A 24,033-nucleotide genomic window follows, 5' to 3' on the forward strand; every position below is an offset into this window, starting at 1 on the left:
CCTTACCTTTTGTTCCTGTCCATGCTGTTAGGTATTAGCAGACTATTCTGATAAAAGCAATCCAAGGTTAAGTGTCACAGTAGGACATAAAAATTCCGTATCAATTTGTAGCCCCCAGACAAATACCAAAGAAATGGAGCCAAAACAATAATGACCATGATAAATTTAATGAGCCTTTCAAACCAGGCCCAGAATTAGCAGCGGTCAGTTGGTGGAAGATCCGTATGTGTACTACACAGGGAGAGAAATGGTGCCACCTTTTAGTTACAGGATGGATAACCAGCTCCAAATTATCCCAGGAAGCAACCATATCACTGACATGGAAGATTTATGGAAAATTTATTTGCCAGGGGAAAAAAAAACAGGCCAGGTCATCAAGGATGTCACCACTGTGTATTTACCAGATTCAGGAGTGAAGCACGAGCCAGGAATTCTTAAGGGGACGTGTAAGACACACACCTGTTTGCCACTGCCACAGGTGTTCTGATGCAAATTATGGCTAGTACAAATGATAATAATAAAAAAATTAATTTCAGTAGTCATTAACAATTTCTGTTGCTGCCAAGAAAATACAGTGCTGCAGAGAAATTTTTCTTCCATCCGTGTCACAGGTACAAAAGCCCAAACGAGACAAATCTGACTTGAAACACATGTGAATGGGGAAACACCACTCACTGCTGGGAAAAGAAGGAAACATCCTTTCCCAAACCCATTTGTGGAACATAAAGAAACAAAAGCCTTCAGATCCTTTCTGGCTTTGAGGTAGAAGTCTTTGCCCCTTGCTTTCCTCAAATCATCCTGCACACTGAACTTTGTTTTGATAGCTCTTGTATTCTCCTAGAGGAAGAGATCACAGCTGGACACAACGTAGAGTACTAAGGACAATTCTGGAATAAGAAAATTGGAGATATTGACAAACTTGGAAAAAACCCCAGCAGAACAGTGGAAAACGTGTGCTTACTGACTATGCCACTTCTGGCCACTAGTGGTTTAAACAGAGAGGCTTTTGTGTATATTTGACATTATCCTTCAGCAAAGGGTGTCCGACTGGAAAGGGCTTTTTGCACCACTTAGGGCCCCTCTTCCAAATGGGCTTTGCAGATCTGATGGGCCAGCGGGTCAGGTACCTGTCAAAAGAACACAAACACATTTCATTCTGAGACTGATCACTGAGAAAATGTTCCAACTGAAGCAGAAGCAAGGCACTATAGCCTTTGCCTCCCTAACATGCCTTTTTATAAAAGGAATAACCATGAGCCCAAGCTCCCTCAATTCAGAAGGGACCACTGGAAAGGAGTTTTTGTTTGTTTTGGAATTTCTAAGCTCATCTCTCTACTGAACCCACTGGCACCTGCTTGACTTCCAGTTTCACAAAACAAGTCAGGTGCAGTATCCAGGCTGTTGGCAAGTTGTTCACCTGCAGCTAAACTGGAGTGCCAAATCCCTTAATTGGAACTAAATCCAAGACTGAATGCATCCAGCCTCCAGGGGAAGTGTTATTTCAACAGCTGGTCTCAATAAGGTAAACTAATTACAAAGGCTAAATTCTGCGAGAAAGCTTCTGAAAATGAATTAATTTACTTTGGGGGGATAATCAGTTATTACTTCTGCATGGAATGGGTTTCTAGCCTAGTCTAGTATTTTTATATGTCCAAATTTGCTCTAGTCTTCTCTGTACAATACTACTGCAGCTTGCTAGTGCAGGAAGTCAGCACCTACAGTGTAAGAGGTATTAAAATGGAATTATCATCACAACTACAAATCTCTGTGAAGAGCAGTGCCTGGCAAATATCCTCTGCTTTTGACCATTTGAAGTTTTAGACTTGGCTTTGCAAACAGGCAGGGGATTTCAGATCCAGAATCAGTTACTGGAAATCTTACCCTGTGGCTGGGTGGCCTGCAGTTTTGTTAGGCTTTAAATCTTTTGCTACCAATAAAGAGGGGAATAGAGGTCCTTAGAGAAAGAGGAGTCTTTTCAGACAATAAAGATCCAAACTAAAACTTTAGCATAATCTGCACAAACAATGCTCCAACAAATGAGAATTTGGAACAGACTGATAAACTTTGTCCAGCAGTGTTTGCATGCCTCTGTTGAGTAATCCCATGGTGTTAATGTAACCTCAATCAGTCATCCTCCCCACAATAAGCTTTGTTACCTTTTATTTGCATCGTGCAAATTTGAGATATTAAGAACTTTGGATAGAGACCATGTAATACATTTGTCTGAAGGCATTTGGCACATTCCTGAGAACTACAAAGAAAGCTTGCTATGCCAGGCAGCTACAGACTGCATAACAGCAGCCCATTTAGCACTTTTCTTCCTCAGTACTCCGCAACAACAGAAAATGAAAAATGAGTCACATGTGGAGCTTTCCGCCTCTGAAATCAAGCCACTTTCAAAGTGATTTGCTTTTGCTTTGAGGAGTAAGTTTATGACAGTTAAAAGACCAAGATGCAACAGCAGGAAAGGTCTGGGTGATGACACAGAACAAGATCCAGGCACTTGCTCTCCTATACATGCATTAAACTCATCCCTTCTGACCTGTAATGCTATGCCTGTGCATTAGTGGAATCCCTTACATAACAGCATCAGGACAGGAAGTAGGAGAGACTTTCCTGTCTCCAATTTCACATGCAAGGGGAGTTCAGAGAGACCAAACGCAGGTCCCCAGTTTGGAATCTGGCAAAGGACCATGGCAAGGCAGCTCCTTTGGGAGAAGCTGTAGGCGTATTAGATGGGCACATGGGCTAGGTCCTCCATTTCATACTCCCTTTGCTCCAAGGGGAGTGCCATGGCACAAATTTTGGTATTGCAAGACTACACTTAGAGCAAAGGAGGAAAAAAAAATCCCAAATTGTTTTAATGCATCAGTGTGCCAAGTGCAATTCTGGTCACGTGTCCACACGATTACGGGAAAGTGCTCCTGTGATAATAAATGATCTCACTGGGAGAGAAGTGAATGTGTGAATGTGAGATACACATCAATGCTGTATGCAGGTTTAGACAGACAGTGGCTTTTTAAGAAATCCCTCTGTTTCTGTGTGGGGGCTGGAAGTGCACACCCCAATTCTGCATAGGAAGGAGGATTTAGTAATGGCCTGATTTTAAAGCTTTTGTTATTTCTCTTTTGAGCAGGTCTAATCCAGCCCTCTGGTCCAGGCTTTTGGCTTCCTTTGGGGACTGCAGGCTGGGGCTTTTCATTGTTAGCTGAAACAGACATTTGGACGCTTTCCCTTCCTGGAGCACATTTGCTTTTTGGGCTTTTAATACTTGCTTTGTCCCAAACTCAAACTTGTCCTATTTTGTTTGCTGCCTTTTTTTTTTTTTTTTTTTTTTAACCTTGATTCAGCAGTGCAAAAGCCTGATGCCTGGGAGCAGTCAGTCTACAAAGTTCCTTCTCCTCTTTGACTAACTCCATTTCCTACTGATTCACAGATTTGGGGTTTTATCTGTGAGTAAAAACAATCCACAAAACTCACATAGGACAGCTTCAAAGTCCAGCACACGGGACTTTTCTGCAAACTCTGCCACTCATGTAAGATACTGTACACCCTTTTCTAGCCAAGTCTCCCAACTTTTCATTGTATCCAACAAGGTTTGTATTGGAGAGTTTTTATAATCACACACACTGGCAGACTGAATTTACTCAAGTAGCTGAAGGTTGTCAAGACAGACCCTTCAGGTGGATGCCAAATGCGGCTGGTCTGCAGTCTCCCAACCTGTCACCTCAGTGTGCAGAGCTCCCATTCTAGGCAAAGGGGGAGAGAACTGCCAGTCTTGGGAACTGTGACTCACCTTGGGGCTCTGCTTGCCCCCTTGAGTATGGTAGGGACCTGAGCAAGAACAAGAATTCCTAGACTCCAAGTGCACAGATGAATAGTTTGGATAAAGTGTGATAGGAACCCTGGTGGGATTTCCCTGATGGGAAAAGGCAAGATATAAGCAGGATGGAAACAACTATGGTTAGTTCACCTGCACTCATTGTAAGAGCTTAAAATCTCTGTAGCATGTTGAAGTCTGTTTTCATGGATTCTATTCAGTGGGCAGGCCTTCCCACTAGGAGGCTGCCACTTTAGACCTAGCGTAGGCACCAAGGTTTCCATGTGCAGGGTAAGGGAAATGTGAAAACCACAGTCCTGTACACAGCTCAAGCAAAGGCCATGTTGGTACAGTTCAAGTCTGAACTTCCGAACCCTCACTGAATTTTTTCAATATGGCTTTTGTTTGGATTAAGAGCAGAAGGCAGAGGGCTGGAGACTGCAGGAAGCACTCGATCAAAGTGCTGGCAAGACTGCCTCCTCCCTGCCACATCCCTTCCCATGACACCTCTTGGCTTTGCTCACCTGCAGCCGCTCTGGCTCTTTGCTTTTGAATACACATGCTATGCACAACAGTTTCCATGCAGATGAGAGGAACCACATGCTGCTGGAGTGAAATGCTGATAGTAGGGAAACCAGATTCTGCTCCTAGGGACGAGAGGTGTCCGCAGAGCCTGAGAACTTTGTAATTCATGAGGAATTTGTAGGGAGCCTGCCTCTTGCTTAACACAGAGCAACTCCTCTGGTTCAGGTGATGGAGGAAGGATTGACTTGGATACTATCTGTGCCAAGTTATGCTCTTCCCATAGGAAGATGAAAATGGAGTGGCAGCTGAGTGCTCAAAATCAAGTACTCCATAATCTTACAGCACCTCTTGCTGACAGACCCCAGAGTGAGGGAACCTGTGATATCCCCTAGTCCTTCTGGAAAGGGAACAACTTCACAGTGTTGTGTTTTAACCAATACTTTGACCTGCCAGAAGAACATGAGTGCTGTATTCACCTTAAGAGAGCACCTAAATGCTGGCTTGAATTCAGGGACTGTTCTGGATAGACTGTTAGTCCACATTTTCCATGCAAAAACCTCCATGCTGAAAAGAAAACTGCTCAGCTATTCAGGTTTCCATTACTGAAAGGAAGAAGTTTGACCTACAGCTGAGCTTGACTGTATCCCAAATGGTTCTGGTGTGTGGTGGCCTGCACACACATGACTCTGGAGTATGGGAACAGTCTGTCACCCTACACAATGCTGGTGAAATTGCTTAGAACTTCCTCAGCCTCATGGGCTAGCGAAAATACTTTGTTGCTGCAGCACTTAACTGGAACATGCCAGGCTGGAGCACAAACAAATGCAGAAATAACAGCAGGAAGTTTTTAAAGGGAGAATACAGGCTGAGGATGAGGGAACAATCCTTGGCTGCAAGACAAATTTGCTTGTGGAATGATCCCCTGGAAAGAGTGAAAGCCCCAGACTGGGCCAAACATGAGGAAAATGAACTGTAGGGAGTAATTCCGCATTGACAGAGTAAACTTCATTTGTTTTCAATGTCCAACTTCTGCAGACAAATGATACGTAAGAGAAGGTGAGGACAGGAGACTCAAGAGTTCATGGATGATGTGGGTTACTCTAATGGCCATTTCTTCAAAAGAACCATAGCTAGTAAAGCAGTTAAGTGGTAATACTCATGAGCTATTGCTGTCAAAAACAAATCAGGCAGAAAGCAAAAAGGCAAAGAACTAAAGCCCAAGAAATGAGAAATATCATGGCAAGTGTCACCTGGACAGTGTCCCAACTGCAGGGGGTAGAAGAGGGAGATGTGGAATGTTTCCCAGTTGAATTCTGACCACAAGGTATTCTTATTCTCCTACCACCCTCAGCACCACAAAGCTTAGCATTTCACTTCCATGTTATGCCTTCTTCTGCAGTTCCCAATCTCCTCCTCTGTGTTACACTGCATCATGAATGAATGTTCCATACTACACTAGACAGTTGTATAACCAAGTACAAGGCAAGATGTGCAGGTCAGATGTTCTCAAAGCATTCTGCTCTTCTTCAATTCCAGTAGTGGAAACAGGATAAGGAGATGAAGTGGGTAGAGGAACACCAGCTACCGAATGACCCAGTGCAAAGCAGGGAAATCCTTATCCCTCTTTGCAGAGAAATCTGCGGCACGCAGAAGGGAACATCCAAAGTTCAAACAATTGAGATAGTAAAACCAGTTCAGAAAACAGAGCAGGAATTCTGCTTTTTGGAAAACATCATTGAATAAGCACCAGAAGATCACCTTCTTGAGAGGCAAAAGGGTTCTGGATGATAAACCCACACTTCACAACACTAAATCAATAGCATGGTAGCACCCCTGACCCTTGTTAAAGCAAGACAGTTTGCTGATAGTTCCATATGGTGGCATGATACCTTTTAATCCCAGCTAGGTGCTAGCCAGTGCATGCCAGACTCTTTGGATTTGAAGTAGGCTCACTTTAATCAGGGTGACAGTGACATGGGCCAAACATTCTGGCCAAGACATCCACAACTGCAGTAAAGAAATAGCTGAGGAGCAGCTTTTTTTGGTGCTTTCAAAAGTATACATTAATGCAGCCCCTCAGTCCTTTGTACACTTCCTTAGCACCTTTGCCCAGGAGCCATAGAGTTCCTCCCTTGTTGCTGGCCTGCATACTGTCTAAGGGACACATCAGTTTTTCATCAGGCTCATTTGTCCCTCTTTCAGCAACAAATGAAGCTGCTCTCAAATACACTGACACAGCCTTGGAAGAAGGGAGCACCAACCAGAACTTTGCCAGACAGGAAAAAAATGAAAAGGATTGCTCATCCAAGTGAAGTAATCTGCCAGCCTTCAGCTAGGCAGGGGTTGCTGCTCTCAGTCTACATGCAGTAAGTCAATGCTCAGGTCTGTATCATGGCAGCGGCACTGGGCTCTGACTCCCACTTCACATTACACTTACCATGATAAATCTCCTTCAGTCTTCAGGTGGTATGAGTGGAATCAGTCCCTAAGGCTACCTTAGGCTTTCATCATGGTCCTGTCATTCTAGCAGCTGATGCTGTAGTCTTATGTCAAGCACTCTACTATGAGCAAAACATTCTTCAGCTCAGCGTAAGATGGCAGGCAGTTCCCAGATGCTAGGAATTCCCACAGAAGTGTGTGAGGTAATATCTGGAGCAGACAGTGACTTCTCAGAAGCCCTTCCTTTACAAAAGTGAAAACTTTCTCCATTCAGAGTAAAGAGACAGACTACAGATTGCTTACATTACCTGTGTTTCTGTCTTGGAAAAGCTTTAACAAGGGGCCCAAGCATATTGTGAGGCATCTCAGTTTCTCCCTGTTGACATTCCCAGGGCTATAGCAGCAGTGAAGAAAGGCACTGCTACCTCTCATCTAAGCAGAGTGGTAAAGAAGAGTAGAATAGCCAATACAGTGATCTCAAAAAGAGATGAAGCTTGAAGATTTGGAAAATATGTCACTTAACTGTGTCATTTACTGCCTGCTATAATAGGCCCTCTTTAGATCCTGTTGATCCCTTCTTGAACTAGCACTTAAAAATCCAGGAGACATAAACACAAGGAAGGAACAAGCTAAGTCAGGTGAGTAGCCCTGATATTACACGTTTAGAGGATGACCCAGACATGTTCTGATGGCATTGAACAAGGCAGCTTGTTCCACTCTGAAGTCCAAGCCCACTTCTGCCCCTTTTCTCCTCTGTCAGCTCGCTTGCATTTGGCAGCACCACAGGTTGAGTGCTTCCCAAGTTACTACAGACTTACAGGAAGCTTTGGAAGCAAGTACAGAGGCAAAGACAAGGTAAGCTTGGACAAGTCATTCATGTGGGAAACTTCTGATAAGAGCTCTGGCTTCATTCCCAAAGTAAGTCATTCAGCATGTGGGTGCACTTCAGGCTAGAGGAAGGAAGCAATTTGTAACTCCTGCCTTATGCTGTGCCAGCAACTGCTCCAGAGAGCCAGGGAAGTACAGGTGGGGGCTCGCACAGTCAAAACTCTTACAGAATGGCCAAGATTTTGCAAGGCTCCAACACACAGAGCTTTCCCCTTCCAGCAGGCTGAGAAGACAATATTATGAGGGACCAGGAGAGCACTCCTGAAGTGCTTCTGCACTTTATTCTAGCTCTTGGGACTCATTTGTTTAGTGTCACCCCCACCACCAAAACTTTCAATCCCATTTCTTTATCCTATTCTCTTGCCTCCACCCAGACCCCAACGTCTGCCTACTTCAGTGCTGCTCCATATGCCCAGCAAACTCTAGCTCTCTTTTTCTAAATTGCTTCCATCGTCCCTGCTACATTCCCTCTCTGGGAAGAGAAAAATAAGGGTGGTGTAGGGAGGGGCTAACACTGCAATAATCACCAATTTAATTAAGTTCGAGGTGTAGCACGCCTACTTGCATGTAGAATGTATCCGGAGGTATTCATTCTTTGATCTCACTAAAAGTCTATAGAACAATTTGTCAGAGTCAGGGCATCAGATCTGGAGTCCTGGTGTGATTCCTGCAAGATACTGCATTTACCATTTCCAGTCTCAACCTGCTATGCAGGGTTGCAATGTGAATGCTAACAAGATAATGTGCTCCACCCCACAGCTGCCAGATAAGGTACAGATACTAAGGAATCCCCAGGACCAGTGAGACACAAGGAAGAAGTTATCACAGTTGGAGTATCTGACGGCTACAGGGCTGCATCAAACATAGAATCCTCTAATTTGATCCTCACTGATACCCATTATGCTACCAGCCAGCATTTCCAAAAGCCTCTCTCAAATCTCCACTGTAGTCAGACCTGAAATGCAGGAGTCTCCAGTCATCCTCCGCCCTGCAGTCTAAGCTCTCCCAGCGACAGCCCCATGGCCTCTGGTAACCTCATGGTTTGCTAATGCGAGGTTCATACACCGCTCTGACATCCCCATGGAAACAGAGTGTGAGCTTATAAACAGGGGATTAGCACCTCCAAGTGCCCAGCACAGAGCAGGAAGAGGCTGCAGGCTTTCTCTTTGCCCACCAAAGGCCAGGGGCCATTCAGGCTGGGGAGGGGAAAGAGACTCTTGCATAGGAAGGACAGGTGGAGGGCGAAGCGCTGACTGGAGGAAACAGGGATGGGGCAGAGGGTAACAGGCCTGTGATGGGCCCCTGCTGGCTGCTCAGAGTCCCACTGACTGCTGGTACCACCGCCTGAGCACCCTCCTGCTGTTGGGGGCTAAAAAGGCTAAGAGGGAAGGGACTACTCAGTCTGGAGAAAAGAAGGTTCAGTGGGGTCTTACCAATGTTCCTAGGTACCTGAAGGGAGGGTGAAAAGAAGACGGGGGTGGGCTCACCCCAGTCACTGGTGCTCACTGACAGGACAAGAAGCAATGGGCACAAATTGAAAAAAGAAATTCTGTCCGAATGTAAGAACACGGTCTTGTATGAGGCTGGTTCTCTGGAATAAGCTGCTCTCAGGAGGAACGGAGGAAGGTCTATCCTTGGATATACTGAAAACCTGGTTGGACATAGTTCTGAGTAAGCTGCTCTAGGTGACTCTGCTTAAGTGGGGAGCTTGAACTAGACAATCTTCAGAGGCCTCTTCCAACCTCAGCTATTCTGTGGTGCTGTGACTCCATCTGTGGCATCCTCCTGTGAGTGCCTTACTGATCGTTAGTGTTGAGGAGGTGAGCACAGCTAAGGAAGGGTAGGCAGACTCTAACATGTGTGGCATTTTAATCTTGTGTTAATAAACTGTTTATATGAGATATGACTTGTCCTTAAAAGACTGCCAAGAGAATATCGTGACACATCTTCTCCAAAATGCTGAGTACTCTTTATGAACCCTGCTGCCTGAGGCATTTCTCACCCAGTTGTAAGGAACTGCTTTTCCCCTTCCAATTTATTCCTCAAAAAGAGAAATGTGGAAACACAAAACTATTCACCTGTTCAGCTTGGGTTTCTTGGAAATATGCCCTTCAGGAAGTGGAGGCCTGTGGTTTGGCAACAAACCTGAAACAGAAAAAGATTTGAGAATATCTTGCAGTGTCTCTGCTTCTGTTGCATTCAGAAGTCACATTACACCTCATAAACCAGGCAACCCAGGTCACTACTGAACCTGCACCCCAGCCAGAGAAGCTGGGAAGTTGAACTGGGTATAGGGAGGAAATATACACCAAAGACACTGTCACTTGGGCTCATCACAGAGGCTTTTTCAGAGGATACTGGGCACTGGTGTCCAATCAGATTCCATCTCCAGGATGGAAAATCTGACTATTACAATTCTCAGTCCATTTAACTTGGATACAACTCAGGTACCAGGCATAAAGATCAGCACAATACTCTTGACTGCGTCAACCTGGGTCCCACTCCCAGGAAAAAGTAAAAAAGTCGTCACACAGCAGATGGTAGGATTGCATGTTACTAATGGGGTAGGTCAAGCTTAGTTAAATCAAATAATTTCAGAAGCAGGTGTTTAATCATTAGTTACTGGAGACTGAACCACTTCCCAGATCTTTCTGCAATGCTAGTCTTATCTGCAAGGATAAATGTCTGCTGTCAAGGCAGGAGTCAGGACACAGACAAAGCAGAACAAGTAGTCTCTGTTCCTTCACCCTGTCCCAGCACTTGGACCGTAACAAGTTTGCTGGGTGAGTGGACAATGACATGTCACTAAGCTATACCAACTGGGCAGGAGACCCCCCTCAAGGGGTTCAATAGGTAACCCACAGTCAGGGGTTGTCTCTGGCAGAGCTATGTACCTGCACGGTGAGCCATCTGCACACAGGCAGCAACCTTCTTGTGCTCCTCCAAGCAGAGGCCTGTGATCCTTCGTGGCAGCATCCCTCCATCTGAACGGATAAACTGACTCAGCAGCAAGACATCCTGAGGAAGAGAGAAGGGCAAAACCCTCAGTGTCCCACCTACCTTAACTGCTGTGACTGCAGGTGTTGTGCTGAGCCTTGCATTGTGTACAGAACTCCAAACAATGTAAAACAAAACAATGATTCCTTCCTACGCATTTTGTCTGAAGCTTGACAACAAGTGGCTTTTGCTTGCTGTCACTGCCTGCCAGTTTAGCTCAGTAAGGTCACTCAGATGGTTTGAGTCTTTCCCTGACTTCACTAGTGTAAACATATGATGTCAGCTGCAGTCCCTGCTCCTTCACTCTTTCACTACTTGCTCCAAGATTCTTGCAAAGATAATGTGTCCTAGGTACTCAGGGAGAGTTACACAAGACCTACAGATGGATATTGTTTATACAACTTGAAATGCCATCACAGCTGCTGTCCTAAAGTTCACAGATATGTTAGATCACCTCTGACCCCCTCCTTGTTCCCTCACAGCAGGACTGTTCTCTGCTATCTACTCCAACTTTTATCCGGTTTCCCATGGTGGAGCTTCCCTCATGTCTCTCTGGAGAGGTGGAGAGCAGGGAAATGGTCCAAGATCTTGCATGAGGAAGCTTTATGTAAGAAAAGAGCCTGTGCTGATGAGTAAGGACTAATAGGATAAATTGCTGCACTCAGTCCTTCAACTGTGTGTGCATTAGGTGGGGCTGTGACAGTCATGGTGGATGCAAGGAGCACTTGAAGCATGCTGAGGGTTCATCTGTGATTCAAGAACCATTTAGACTACACTGCTGTTGACCTTTACAATTAAAAGCTCTAGAAATGTAAACCAGCCCTCTTAATAATAACAAAATTAAAGGGATCTCTAGGATAAGATAGTATCACAGGGCTGGAATGACAAATTTTTAAACACAGCAGCAACAGCTGTTGCATGAGTGTCCCATTAACTGTACACAGTACAACAGCCCAGGATTCAGATCCATGCTCTCTATTTCCACACACAGCACCAGTGCAAAGATACCCCTTAGGCCAATATAGGCAGGCATCCTTGACATCCTGACATCAGCATAAGTTGGCCCAAAGGGCCTCTGGAAACTTTGTGCTTGTTTTTATCCCTTCTTTTGACAGACTTGTTGCTGGCTGAGAGTCTACTTCTCCATGGCTCTTGTAAGTATGTTCCTAGTTGAGGCAGCAGGACCACGCAGGGCCTGCCAGTGAGTGCCCGGACAGAGCGAGTTCAAATGAGGCATGGCAGAACTTCACACCCCCCGGCCAGGGCAACAGGCAAGAACAAAGAGCACTTGTTGCTTTTCATGTTGGGTGACCCTGACTGCCTGTTCACAGATTCACAGACCTGCTCCTACCCCCAATCTTTGCTCTTTTACAGAGAGCTCCCTGGAACATTCCCACCTTCATTTACTGCCATTGCAGAAGCAAATAATCACAAGTGAATATAAAATGAGTATTCAGAAAGCTATCTAACTAGGAATTATTCACCCACCCCCACTGCACAAGACCAGCTCACTTGTCAAGGGGGCTGCTGGAATTTAGGATGCCCTTCTGGTAATGATGGATTCTGACAGATGCTGTCATAGAATCGTAGAATAGTTTGGGTTGGAAGGGACCTTAAAGATCATTGAGTTCATCCCCTCCCTTGCCCTGCTGGCCACCCTCTGTTTGATGCAGCTCAGGATACAATTGGGTCTCTGGGCTGTGAGGGCACATTGCTGGCTCATGTCCAGCCTCTCATCCACCAGCACCCCCAAGTCCTTCTTTCCAGGGCTGCTCTTGATCTGTTCATCCCCAGCCTATCTTTCTGTCGGGGGTTGTGCTGAACCAGGTGCAGCACTTTGCACATGGTCTTGTTAAATTGCATGAAATTCCCACAGGCCCACTTCTTGAACTTGTTCAGGTTCCTCTGGATGGCATCCCACCCCTCAGCTGTGTCATCTGCAAACTTGATGAAGGTGCACTCAATCCCTCTGTCTATGTCATTAATGAAGGTACTAAATAGAATGGCTCCCCGTAAGGACCCCTGAGGTACCCCACTTGTCATGGATGTCTATCAGACTGAGCAGTTGACCACTATCCTCTGGATGTGACTATCCAACCAACTCCTTATCCATCTAAGTCTGTCATAGGTTAGCAGCCATTGAGAGAGTGCTATCTCTCTCCAATTTAGAGAGAAAGATATTGTGGAGACCATGTCAAAGGCTTTAAAGAAATCCAGATAAATGACATCTGAAGCCCTCCCCTTGTCCACTGATGGAGTCACTCCATCACAGAAGGCCACCAGGTTGGTCAGGCAGGACTTGCCCTTGGTGAAGCCTTGTTGGTTGTCTCGAATCATCTGTCTGTCATCCATGTACATACATGCACAGCTTATAGGAAGATGTTCCGTGATCTTCCTAGCCACAGAGGTAAGGCTGATAGGTCAGTAGTTCTCAGGGTTTTCCTTTCTATCCTTTTTAGAAAAGGATTCCAGTCACCTGGGACAAAGTTCCAAGTGTTATAGACAAAACACTTGAGAGTTTGAGGGTCTTTGTTTGGGGTTTTGTGGTTTGTTTTTGTCCTTCCCACCCCCCACTCCCACCCCCAATCAATACCACCCTCACTAATATCATCATGAGACACTGTTTCCCTCTTCCCATATTTGGCTTGCTTTCTACATCCACTTGTCTTTAGATGGCACATCATGTAGGCCCACTGACATTTAGACACTGACTTTAATGAATCACTGACACAAATGATTTATCAGGCACCCTACAGTGCGATGCTGTATCCAAAGAACAAGAAAAGCCCAGCTGAGCAACTAGCAGCAAGCTCCTGGGAGGCCATTGATGGTTGAAACGGAAGCAGAGTGTCCCTCAGCCCAGCTAAAACATGGCCCTGCCAAGGAGAACAGTAACCAAGGGACCAGATGGTGCCAGCTGCACTGGTAGAAAGTGGATGGAGGCCAGCCGAACACCAAGGGCACTGACTTCTGACCACTCCTGAAATACACTGGATTGGATTCAGGAAACCAGCACAAGACTCCATCCCCCTTTTTCCTCTTCTTTAGCTGTCTGGATCTTCAAATCACCAACAGCTCAATTTGCCATTTAGCACATACCACTTCCCTAAGTGAAAAAGGGCTGCTCAGCTCCAAGTGCCTAGAAAGAGAAAAACTTTCAAGACTTTGCTAGTAGCCTGCTGTATTACTCTGTGGAGAAGAGGAAAAACAGAGCTGATGGCAAATTTGAAGCAGTTTCAGTCTTTGCAGCCATGAAAGCCTAAGTAGGCCACACACTCCTGTTAAGGGTGTGTGTGTGGTCCAAGTGATTGCTCGTATTACCACCACACCTCATGGAGTCACATGCTTGTTATCAAGTGTTTCCATATAAAGGGGGGTGGTGGGAAGCAAATGGAGATAATATTTTTTTTCTCCCTGTAGGAAAAAAAAAAAAAATCAAGAAAATCTGTTCTCTGTTATTATCTCTGACCAACAGTGTCACCAACTGACCAACACCCTGGTGTGGCATTCATTTCTTGACTGAAATCATCAGTCATGTTCCAGCTGCTACAGCTCCAAATTACACTCACACTGCTTGGCTTAAAATGCTGCACACTTGACCAAAGGTTTGTCAATTTCTGAAGATTCCCCACAGTTAACAGGCCAGGTGCCTCTCCCAGAGTATTCACACAGATGTATCTTACCACTGGGAGAAGGCAGACAGGTACAGCCAACTTTATGGGGCAGCTGTGGAGGGAAGTGAACAAGTACGTGGAGCGGTCAAATTAAAAAATATGTCTGGCAAGTGCTCATGGTGCCGTCATGTTCCATGAAATTCACATTTTGTGCTAGTGGACAGCCAAGCCTGTAACCACGGATTTGCTTTAATCACTGGACAGCTCCCATGAGGCTGGACTCAGATTCCCACCCCTGTAATCTGCAGCATTTGATGAAAACAACTTGGACTGAATTGATCTAGGGCTAATAGGCAAAGCTTGCAGTTCGGTTTCCCCTAATTGTTGCCAAAGCAAGATGACATATTTACTGCCTACTCAAACTAAGGATGTTTGAAGTGGATGAGGGGGGAAACGAAAAACAAGTATAGCCTTCACTTGTAAAAGGGCTGGACAAACTTGCTGAACGGAGCACTATATACCACACATTCTTGTGAATAGATGGTAACCAAAATGCAGAGGCACCTGCATTTTAATGTCTGCAGACACTTTGAAAAGCAGGCTCCTTGACTGACACGTGATTCATTAAAACTTCGATTTACCGCAGGAACAGCTCTATCCGTGTAGTCAAATTACAAAACTACTGGGCTGTATCAGACAAGCCTGCCAGTCATTATTTCCAGTTATACAAGAGTCTAGTTCTTCCTTTCTCCCGTACTCCTGGGAGCTGTATACCATTCTCCACGCATTTTGTAACAGAATTGCAGGTTTCAATCCAGTTGCATCTTTACAATGACCAAAATAATTTTTCCGTCTCCAATGGATATGAAAAAAAAAGCAACTGAGATCTCAGTTTCACGAGACACATACACGCAGACCACAAACTGTGGGAATTTATTTCTTAAGCTCTGTTATCCTGAGCCACAGGAGAGGATCAGAATTGAACTGGCAAAGACAACTGCAGCCCTCTATACCACAGCTGAGGCAGGTTGGAATCATGACCTGCTAGTGCTCACAATGCCTGTTCAGTTGATTAATGACTTTGGAGACACTGGTCCCCCAGTTCTCTGACAGCCAGAGTAACTCATTATGCCACTACTTTAGACTGTGCTAGTTGCACATGACAAAAGGAAAGTCCTGTGAGGTCATATTACTCAATTCCCTCAGGGGCTAATTCAACACTTCCCTTTTCATAGTGCCTCATTCAGTCCAATTACAAGCGCCCCAAGCAAAAAAACTCACACTTTCCCTTCTGTGCAACCTACTGATCTCATCAATCCTCAAAGGAACCACCATCTATTCCAATCTCTTACCAAGCACAGCTTATAGGTTATGCTGTATGAACTGGGCTATATCTTTAACAAAAATAGCTGCTATCAATTTACAGACATTTAGGACAATTAACCACCAGTGAGAAAATTGTCCCACTGTTTAATTGCTCATGGAGTTAAATGCCTGCACTTTAGTACTTAAGCATCTCAAGATTCTGCTGCTCATCATGGTTGCAGCAAAGAATAGAATAGAGAGAGTGCTTTAGTGCAGAAAAGGGAGATTTTTATTCACCTTAAAATCCTGAAAATCTGTGACTGGTACAACGCATTCAAAAACATAAGAGACTTACACAAGCAGAGAAGTGGTCTACTCCAGAACTCAAATTTCTCCTAGTTCTCATCAGCCCCACAGAGGGATGCTTCTAAATGCGAGGTAAGAAACCTACAATTCCAAAATACCAGTTCACACTCCTCTCTTTAGCTTTTTGTCCAGAAGGAGTACTGGATATATATACAATAGATGCACATGCATTCAAAATGCATGTGACAGCTGAGATGAATACATTCCTAGATCGTCTCTCAGCACCAGAGTTTCTTAGAAGTGGTCTTAGCAACGATTCTCAAGACTGGCTGCAGAATCTCTCTTCACATTTAGTTTTCTCTTGCCTCCTTATTGCACAGTAGAAATCCGGATCTAAGAATGAAAGTGAAGTGTGGAAGAAAACTCGTAACTTAGTTCACTCTACAAACACACATAAAACTCATGTTTCACAGGGTCTGTTGTGACCAATTTCTAATCCTAGAACTCGGACTCTACAGAATCACATTGTCTAAAACTTCCTTGGTTCTTGATGGCCTTATTATTTCTCCAGATACTCAGTGGAGTCTTCTACCACACACAGCAGTAGAAACTCAGTCTATGTAAGTCTATGTATTAATTCCCAAGAGGTAATCCACTGCCATAGCTCATTTCATCCCTGAACATCAGTTTATAGTTTCTCTAGGGTTGTAAATGTGTGACTCATGGAATGCGTTATGTAAAACTCTAGAATTACCCAGTTTAATGATGCTGTTTACTTCTTGCATTTAAAAGTCACATAAAAGATATGAACTTTAAAAAAGTATTATTCAGAGTAAGTAACTTGTTGGTTTTGATCACAACACAATTCAGCAACCATGGAGAAGAATTGCAAGGAATCCCTGTGTTCAAACATGGGCAACACAAAACAGACATGATCCAGTTTTGTAGTACTTGACAAACCTTAATGGAATTTGTCATTTCACCTAATTTATTATAATCTGCAAATTCACTGTATTTCCAGATTTCCCACGCTGTTGAGAAACCAAGCCAGAAAACACCAAATACTCCCCTGCTCCCAACTTACTTCACTGTTTAATACTGCACCTAGCCTGAGTAAGAATCACTGACAACAGTAGATTCTAAATGCCTCAATGTCTGCAACACAGGCTCTGAAAGGCACTAAACATATTTCATTTACACCTCACATCTGTGGTTTCACCTGTGTGGAGTAATTGCAAGTACTTTGTCTGGTACTAGTGCCGTACTCGTATTCTTCATGAGTCTTAATTAGTCCTATCCAATAGATTATTTGCTTTTACTCCTAGCTGACACCCTTTTACTTGGAATTTCCAACATTTTATTTACCAATTGGTAATCATCAGCATCATTCTCCTTCCTCTCTCATCTACTTAATATTTCCCTTGCTGTTTTCAAACTATTTGGGGATTCCCTAGGATTTTTTTTTCATGCTTTAAAAAAATCCTGTGAGTGAAGTAATATATTTGTTAGCTAATTCGTTCAAGACTTTGAGGCAACATGCAATCCAGGCTTGCTGGTCTGTACTTAATTCAACGCTTAAGTTATTTCTGTACCTGCTTTTCCTTGTTGTTCTACGTTTGCAAAATTGCCATCACTACACAGATATTAAAACATAATTTTTCCTTTGTGTGTGTGCACTAGGACTACACGTAAGCAGCTCAGTCATTTTGCAATCAATGTGGCTTTCAGTCCCCTTCTCCTCTCATTAATGGACTTTCTCACAAACGTTTCTTTTTCTCCAATGTATTTGTATCTCCCCCTCTAATCCTATTGACATTAGCTTATTCTGAGTTTTCTGTTGCCTTATCTTAGTAACAGCATGTTCCCGTCTGGTTTTCTTCTTTTCCAATTCCAGTGCTGGGTTTTGAGCTTGCAAGGGGGGGGCACTTAGTCCTTTTGTAAACTCTGTGTTTGAATGACCTCTTGTAAATTTACATTCTGCATCTGCTATATCACGCTTCTTATTCTAAAGTGTTCGTGACTGTTGTGCTTTTGTTTTAAAGCACTACAGGATTTCCTTCCCATATTCTACGTTTAGTGTTAGTTATCCCCTCATTAGTTAATAAACTTCTCATTAGCATTTCCTGCAAAATGCTTGAATAAAACCTGTTTTTTCCATTGCAAGGTAAGTAAAAATGTATGCTCTTCTTCATACTCTTCAAGAGTTTTAAAAGCTATATGAAACAGTTATTATCCTAGTTGACAATGACCAATGAAAAATCATAGTGCTCGAAGTCACATAATTGACCTAGTCAAGTCTTCTGGCCTCTCTGGAGCTAGGCCTGTATGCACTGACTAAATGCTGCATTCCAGTTTGATTCTCTGGGAAGTGCAATGGTGAAAGGCAGCTGGGCACAGAAGAGATATATGGCCTTTTCAGATCAGATGGCCATGTGAGTAATTCCAAATCTCCTACTTGATACAAGCTCATCCTTTTTCCCAGGAACACCATCAGCCACGGCAAACAATTACTGTGTAGGAGGCTCTTGCTGCACCCAAGAGAAGCAGAGCTGGAGTTAAGTACCTTTACTACACCCAGCAAGAGACAAGAGGGACAGGTTGTGGGGTACCTAGATCTGAGAGCAATACTTGTCTAGCAATGAGGACAGGGGAACTCCTTCATTAAACTTACCACATAATCGTACTTATGCTTCAGGTTCCAGCGACAGATGGGACACTGGCCAGAGGGGTTTGGAGGAGGTGGTGCTTCAGCATCCTCTATAATTCTCCCTTCAATCTAGGAAACAATTCAAAGGATGCAATGATCAGGCATGGCTTACAGCTCTACCTGCACCTGTGACTCAAGGAATACTTTTCATCAAGTCCACACTATGTTGACGAGTTCTGTGGGGATGTAAGTGGAACAGTATCTGCATCATTCAATTCACTTTTATATAGATATAACAAGCCCTTTGGTATGTCTATGCCACAGACTACGGGGAGAAGGACAAATTCTCATATTTGCCTGAATTCCATTCATTGCAGTACTCTTTTGAACCATCATGCCTTGAAACTCTAGAGGCCCTTTAGCCAAAAGCCTTAATGTAACTTTTTTCTGGGAATATGAGAATGTCACAGAATAGCAGATGCATGTTACAGTTGAAAACATGCAGGGGCTTGCTGGATTATAAATCACCAGCAGGGAAAACTCTGAGCAAAATTTAAAATTTAAGGATCATAAGGAAATGTCTGTGGGGCTTCTAAATTTCTTTTACAATACCAGTATTTTATCCAGTTTAATTCTCTGAACAATTCTTTTATGAGATTATAAAAATGATCTTTTCTACATCACTATAAAGTGGTGGCATCTAATACTCACGTTTTCTCACAAGAAACATGCAAAGAGATGTAGGAGGTGTATAAAGGAAGAACTCAACAAATTTGTTTCCTAAATGTAGATATGTTAGAAATACAAAGCCCATCTACATGTGCACTTGTCTGGTTTTTTTGGGGACTTACTAATAGAAGTAAGAGCTATCTCAAATTGCACCCAAATGAACAGAAGAGATACTAAAACTAAGCCATTTTTTCTCCAAGATATTTTGGAGTTTCCTCTGGTCAAATTAGGACTACAACCAGATTCTGAATGTAAACTGTCAGCCTCAAAGAGCGCAAGCACCAGAGAGTTTGAAAAGAAACCCTGAGTGGAACGCAAGGTTACTTTTAAGAAACCATCAGGCTCTGTGCCTGAAAATCTGGGAAAAGCAAAGCATGACCTTTTCTGTAAGTGTGCAAGGGAAGCTGGCATCCCATGATGAATGTGAGCTGAACTCTCAGAACTATTTCATACCCCAGATTTCTGCCTTTCTGATGATAAAATGGAAACAGATAAGTTACTTGCAGTTTAAGCATCTTGGTACCTCAAACAGACAGAATTGTCAATTTTTAAGTAAGATTCCTCTCCCCACAAGTACAATGGCTAGTTTTATGAAAACAAATACTTAACTATGAATATAAAATGTAGGCCAGTATCTAATTTTCTATTAATCAGTAAAGTTATTTTGAAGGAAGCCAGTGTATCTAGTCTGGATTCTTGCCAGTCTGTCTTCAGACTGTACTATGACTGTAATTCCATCTTGGAAATGAATAAAGATTCAGAATGCTATGTCAGCATCAATTTTTCTTGAGATAAATTTCAGTGTACAGGTTTTGGCAATTATTCCCCAACTGCTGAGGACTTCTATACTGTTAATCCACTCAGTTGCTATTTTTCTCTTAAACAACTACGAGGGAGTGTAAGGGCTGTACATTCTCAGTATGCTGATGAAATCTGTATTTCTCTGGGATTTATTCATCTGGTTCACATCAAACGCTTTCTTCAATACTGATTAAAAATGAGGACATAGAAAGATGAGCAGAGAAACATGGATTCAGGGAAGACTGATGTAGAATTGGCAGGATAAATGGAGCAACCAATGCATACTCTGAGAAACATATCAACCCTGTGGTCAATTTACACCATTTTTGACAACATTTTCCTCATCTAGTGGCACTGACGGATTCCAGACGCTAGGATATTACACAGCAAATATATCCAGATCTCCAGGAAGAGTTATTTTCATAAAGGGCTCTGCTAATGTAATGCTTACTTTTTTCACTTCATGCCTCAGTTAATGGTTTGGACTTCTGAGATTATAATTTACATCCCGTTTGAAACCGATTGAGTGCAAAATACAGCAATCCACTGAGTGTGTTTTGTTGGTGTGTACGCTCCCCTCCTGTTTTGGTTAAAAAAACTTCAGGTCACGCTTGCAAGCTCTTCTCTTCAGGTTTCTGGGCACAGATTAGTAGTCTGGCACTTGAAGGCAAGAAATAGATACTTTCCATCATACCTACTGTCACAGATTAAACTTATTTTTTGTTGACAGTCTTATGACATCTTGCTAGCTGCCATATATTTTAGATATATAAAATAGAGTAAGTAATCTGCTCCACGCAGGTTTCAGATATGACAATGTCCACTAACACAAATACAATAAAACTTTCAACAAAATGTATTTCTGACAAAAATAATTAGACTTTTGAAGGCATGAAGAAGCAGGTTTTTTCTGTTTCATTAGCAAGCAAAAAAAAGCCCACCCCCTTCTTATTATTTATGTATATATAGATTAACATTTAAGTGTACTGCCTTCCATCTACTCCCAAATTCCTCTTCCACTCTCCTCATCTTATTTATGTATTTCAAAATATCTGTGTTACCGCTCTCCAGCCAAGGCATATATAGCTACTGCCAGGTGCAATGTGAGCAGAATAATGCAATCTCCTTTTGCCTTCAGCAATTTCAGTGCTTCTTCTAAAAAATGACAATTCTCTTGATTAAAGTACATCAGATTAGATGGTGCCAACTAGGCAAAATTCTAATTTTACTGCTTTAATCTTTTCCTTCCTGTCTTAAACTGTAGCTGAGAAGATGCTTTTCTTTATCAGTTACTTTAGAACTTCCCTTTTATTTTTAGGAGCTGTTTTCCCTTAGTATTTAAGATCTTCCTTTGAAAACACCCCTTCCACTTAATTTTTTTTTTTTTTTTTTTTCCACGTGTGTTATAAGATGCAAGCTTTGTATCACCTGAAGTCAGTATGGCACACGCTGTGGTTAACAAACACAACTCAGATCAAATGCAAGCGATGTGTGTGGCATGTAGCCGGCAGGGACATGTCCTGCAATGCCACATTGCACTGCCAGTGCAGGATGAAGTCACAAAGCCACGGCAAACCTCCCTCGTGCCTGTCCACACTCAAGACGAAGCCAAATGTCACCAGTTTAGGAAACAAACCCGTCTGAAGAAAGGCCTCCAGTGTGTTGGATGCTGAATGCCTCTGGGCAAGGATTCCGACTTTACCCGGGGTGCGGCGAGGGGTTTGGTGCTCATGAGTGGCTCTGACTGGCGGCACAGGGTGATCATCCTGTCTTTCAGCAGCCAAACCCTCCATTACTTACCTGCACTCGCAACAAACTCCTGCCTTGGCTCTGCCTTCACAGCCTGAGAGATCTTTCAAGTAGAAAAATGTCCCTGTTTTTCCTTTACTTGTTGTGGAGTAGGGCACGGACACACAAACAGCTGAAGGAAGGAGAAGCAATGTCAAAGGCAGCTACCAAGGAAAAGGGGTGCAGGGACTTACTGTGGTCGTATTGCCTTGAGTCACCTCCACGACTGCAAAAGAAAAAAGAGACGGGAAGCCGGAATGAGACTCATGTAGCCTGAAAGAAGCAGCATTTGGGGGGCGGGAGAAGAGGGCGAATTACAGTGACCGCGACCATCTCTCCGAGACAGCGGCGAGGCAACGGGGCGCGGGGCCGTGCGGAGCCCCCTCCGAACTCACCCTCGCGGAGGGCTCGGGCCGGCGGCGCGGCCCAGCCGCTCCCCAGGAGCCCGGAGAGGATCCGCCGCAGCCCCCCGCGCAGCAGGCTGGGCGCCGCCATCTTGCCGGGGCCGGCGCTGCCGTCACGCCGCTTCCGCCGGCGGGGGGCGGTGCTGCCGCCGCCATTTCGGGGCGCGTCCTCCCCGCCCCGGCGCCCGAGGGCAGAACCCCCAGGGGAGGTGTTTGTTTTCCTGCTCAGCTTCTTCTCCGCGGGGTGGTCCTCCTCATTGTTTTCGTTTGTTTCTTTAAAGTTTATTGTGGTTGGTACCGAGTTCGGGCTTTCTTGGATTTTTTGTTTGGTTTATTCGTTTGTTTGGGGCTTGGGGGGCGGGGTTTTTTGGCGGTGGTATCAGCTTGGGATCACAGCATCACCGCTAGGTTGGAAAAGACCTCTGAAGTCACTGAGTCCAACCCACGACTGAACACCACCATGGGAACTAGACCATGGCACTGAGTGCCACGTCCAGTCCTTCCTTGAACACCTCCAGGGCCGGTGACTCCACCGCCTCCCCGGGTGGCACATCCCAGTGTCTGTTCACCCTTTCTGTAGAGTGATTCCTCCTGGTGTCCAACCGGAACCTGTCCTGGGGCAGCCTGAGGCTGTGCCCTCTTGTCCTGTCGCTGGCTGCCTGGGAGAAGAGGCCGATCCCCACCTGGCTGCAGCCTCCTTTCAGAGAGTTGTAGAGAGCAATAAGGTCATCCCTGAGCCTTCTCCAGACTAAACACCCCCAGCTCCTTCAGCCATTCCTCATAGGACTTGTGCTCCAGACCCTTCCCCAGCTCCGTTGCCCTTCTCTGGACTCGCTCCAGCCCCTCAGTGTCTTTCCTGCAGTGAGGGGCCCAGAACTGAACACAGGATTCAAGGTGTGTCCTTGCCAGTGCGGAGTACAGGGGGCAATCACTGCCCTGGTCCTGCTGGCCACACTATCCCTGATACAGGCCAGGTGCCATCGGCCCTCTTGGCCCCCTGGGCACACGCTGGCTCATGTTCAGGAGGATGGAGGTAAATCTAGACGAAGTGATGCCTTTGTGTTGTGGAAGCCTGAGCTACACTCCTGCCACAGCTCCTACATCTCCTAGCTTTCTGGTGAGGGAAGGCTGCGAGGTGGTTTTGCTTGAACTATATGGCTCCTCTGTTTGAATGGGCTCTGGGGTAGCTCCTGCATCAAGGAGGGTTTCAGGCCAGCTGTGGGATTCAGGGAAGGGGTTTGTTTCAAATCACCATTACCACATCTATGTTCCAGGGGTCCTGAGGTTCCTGCCTGTTCCTGCGGTGCTTTGTGCATTTTAGCAGATGACAATTTGAAACAGCATGTTGCCAGGCTGTAACTCTTGTAAACAGTCAATCTAGTTTAAATACTTTCCATTTTTGTTTTACTATCACTTGCCTTTGACAGTTTGAAGGCTGCTGAGAGATTACTTTTCCCATCATCTTTCTTAGCATGCCTTATCTCTTGACTTCCTACACCTGCCTTTGGGTGGAGGGTAGCATAGAGGTGCCTGCTTATGCCCACATAGTCCACTGGGATTTTAGATACCAACAAACAATTCGTCTTAGATGGTAATGCTGCATCATCGTGAAGAGCGTACTTGAGTTGAACTGTACTTGAGAGCAAAGGTCATTCATGGAGTTTCTCTAAGTGCTTGTTTGTTTTCTGTCATTCCAACTCTTTAAAAAAATCCAGAAAGTGAAAACTAACAAATTAAAATCACTTGTGAGTCATGTGCGCTGATGCTATT

At 44.4% G+C, this 24,033-nt stretch overlaps 1 protein-coding gene across 1 annotated transcript; it reads right to left on the bottom strand.

The window, feature by feature from the left end:
• Window positions 1-322: 322 nt before the first annotated feature.
• MRPS18A (mitochondrial ribosomal protein S18A) lies at window positions 323-22,374 on the bottom strand. The gene is made up of 6 exons (XM_048297928.1): window positions 22,255-22,374; window positions 22,054-22,085; window positions 18,566-18,670; window positions 10,567-10,690; window positions 9,751-9,817; window positions 323-1,127 (listed from the first exon to the last, which is right to left on the bottom strand). Exons 1-6 carry the CDS (start codon window positions 22,352-22,354, stop codon window positions 983-985), a joined length of 573 nt encoding a protein of 190 aa, XP_048153885.1. The 5' UTR covers window positions 22,355-22,374; the 3' UTR covers window positions 323-982.
• Between the last annotated feature and the right edge of the window lie 1,659 nt (window positions 22,375-24,033).

Source organism: Corvus hawaiiensis, chromosome 3, assembly GCF_020740725.1.
Source record: "Corvus hawaiiensis isolate bCorHaw1 chromosome 3, bCorHaw1.pri.cur, whole genome shotgun sequence".
In the NCBI taxonomy this organism is placed as follows: domain Eukaryota; kingdom Metazoa; phylum Chordata; class Aves; order Passeriformes; family Corvidae; genus Corvus; species Corvus hawaiiensis.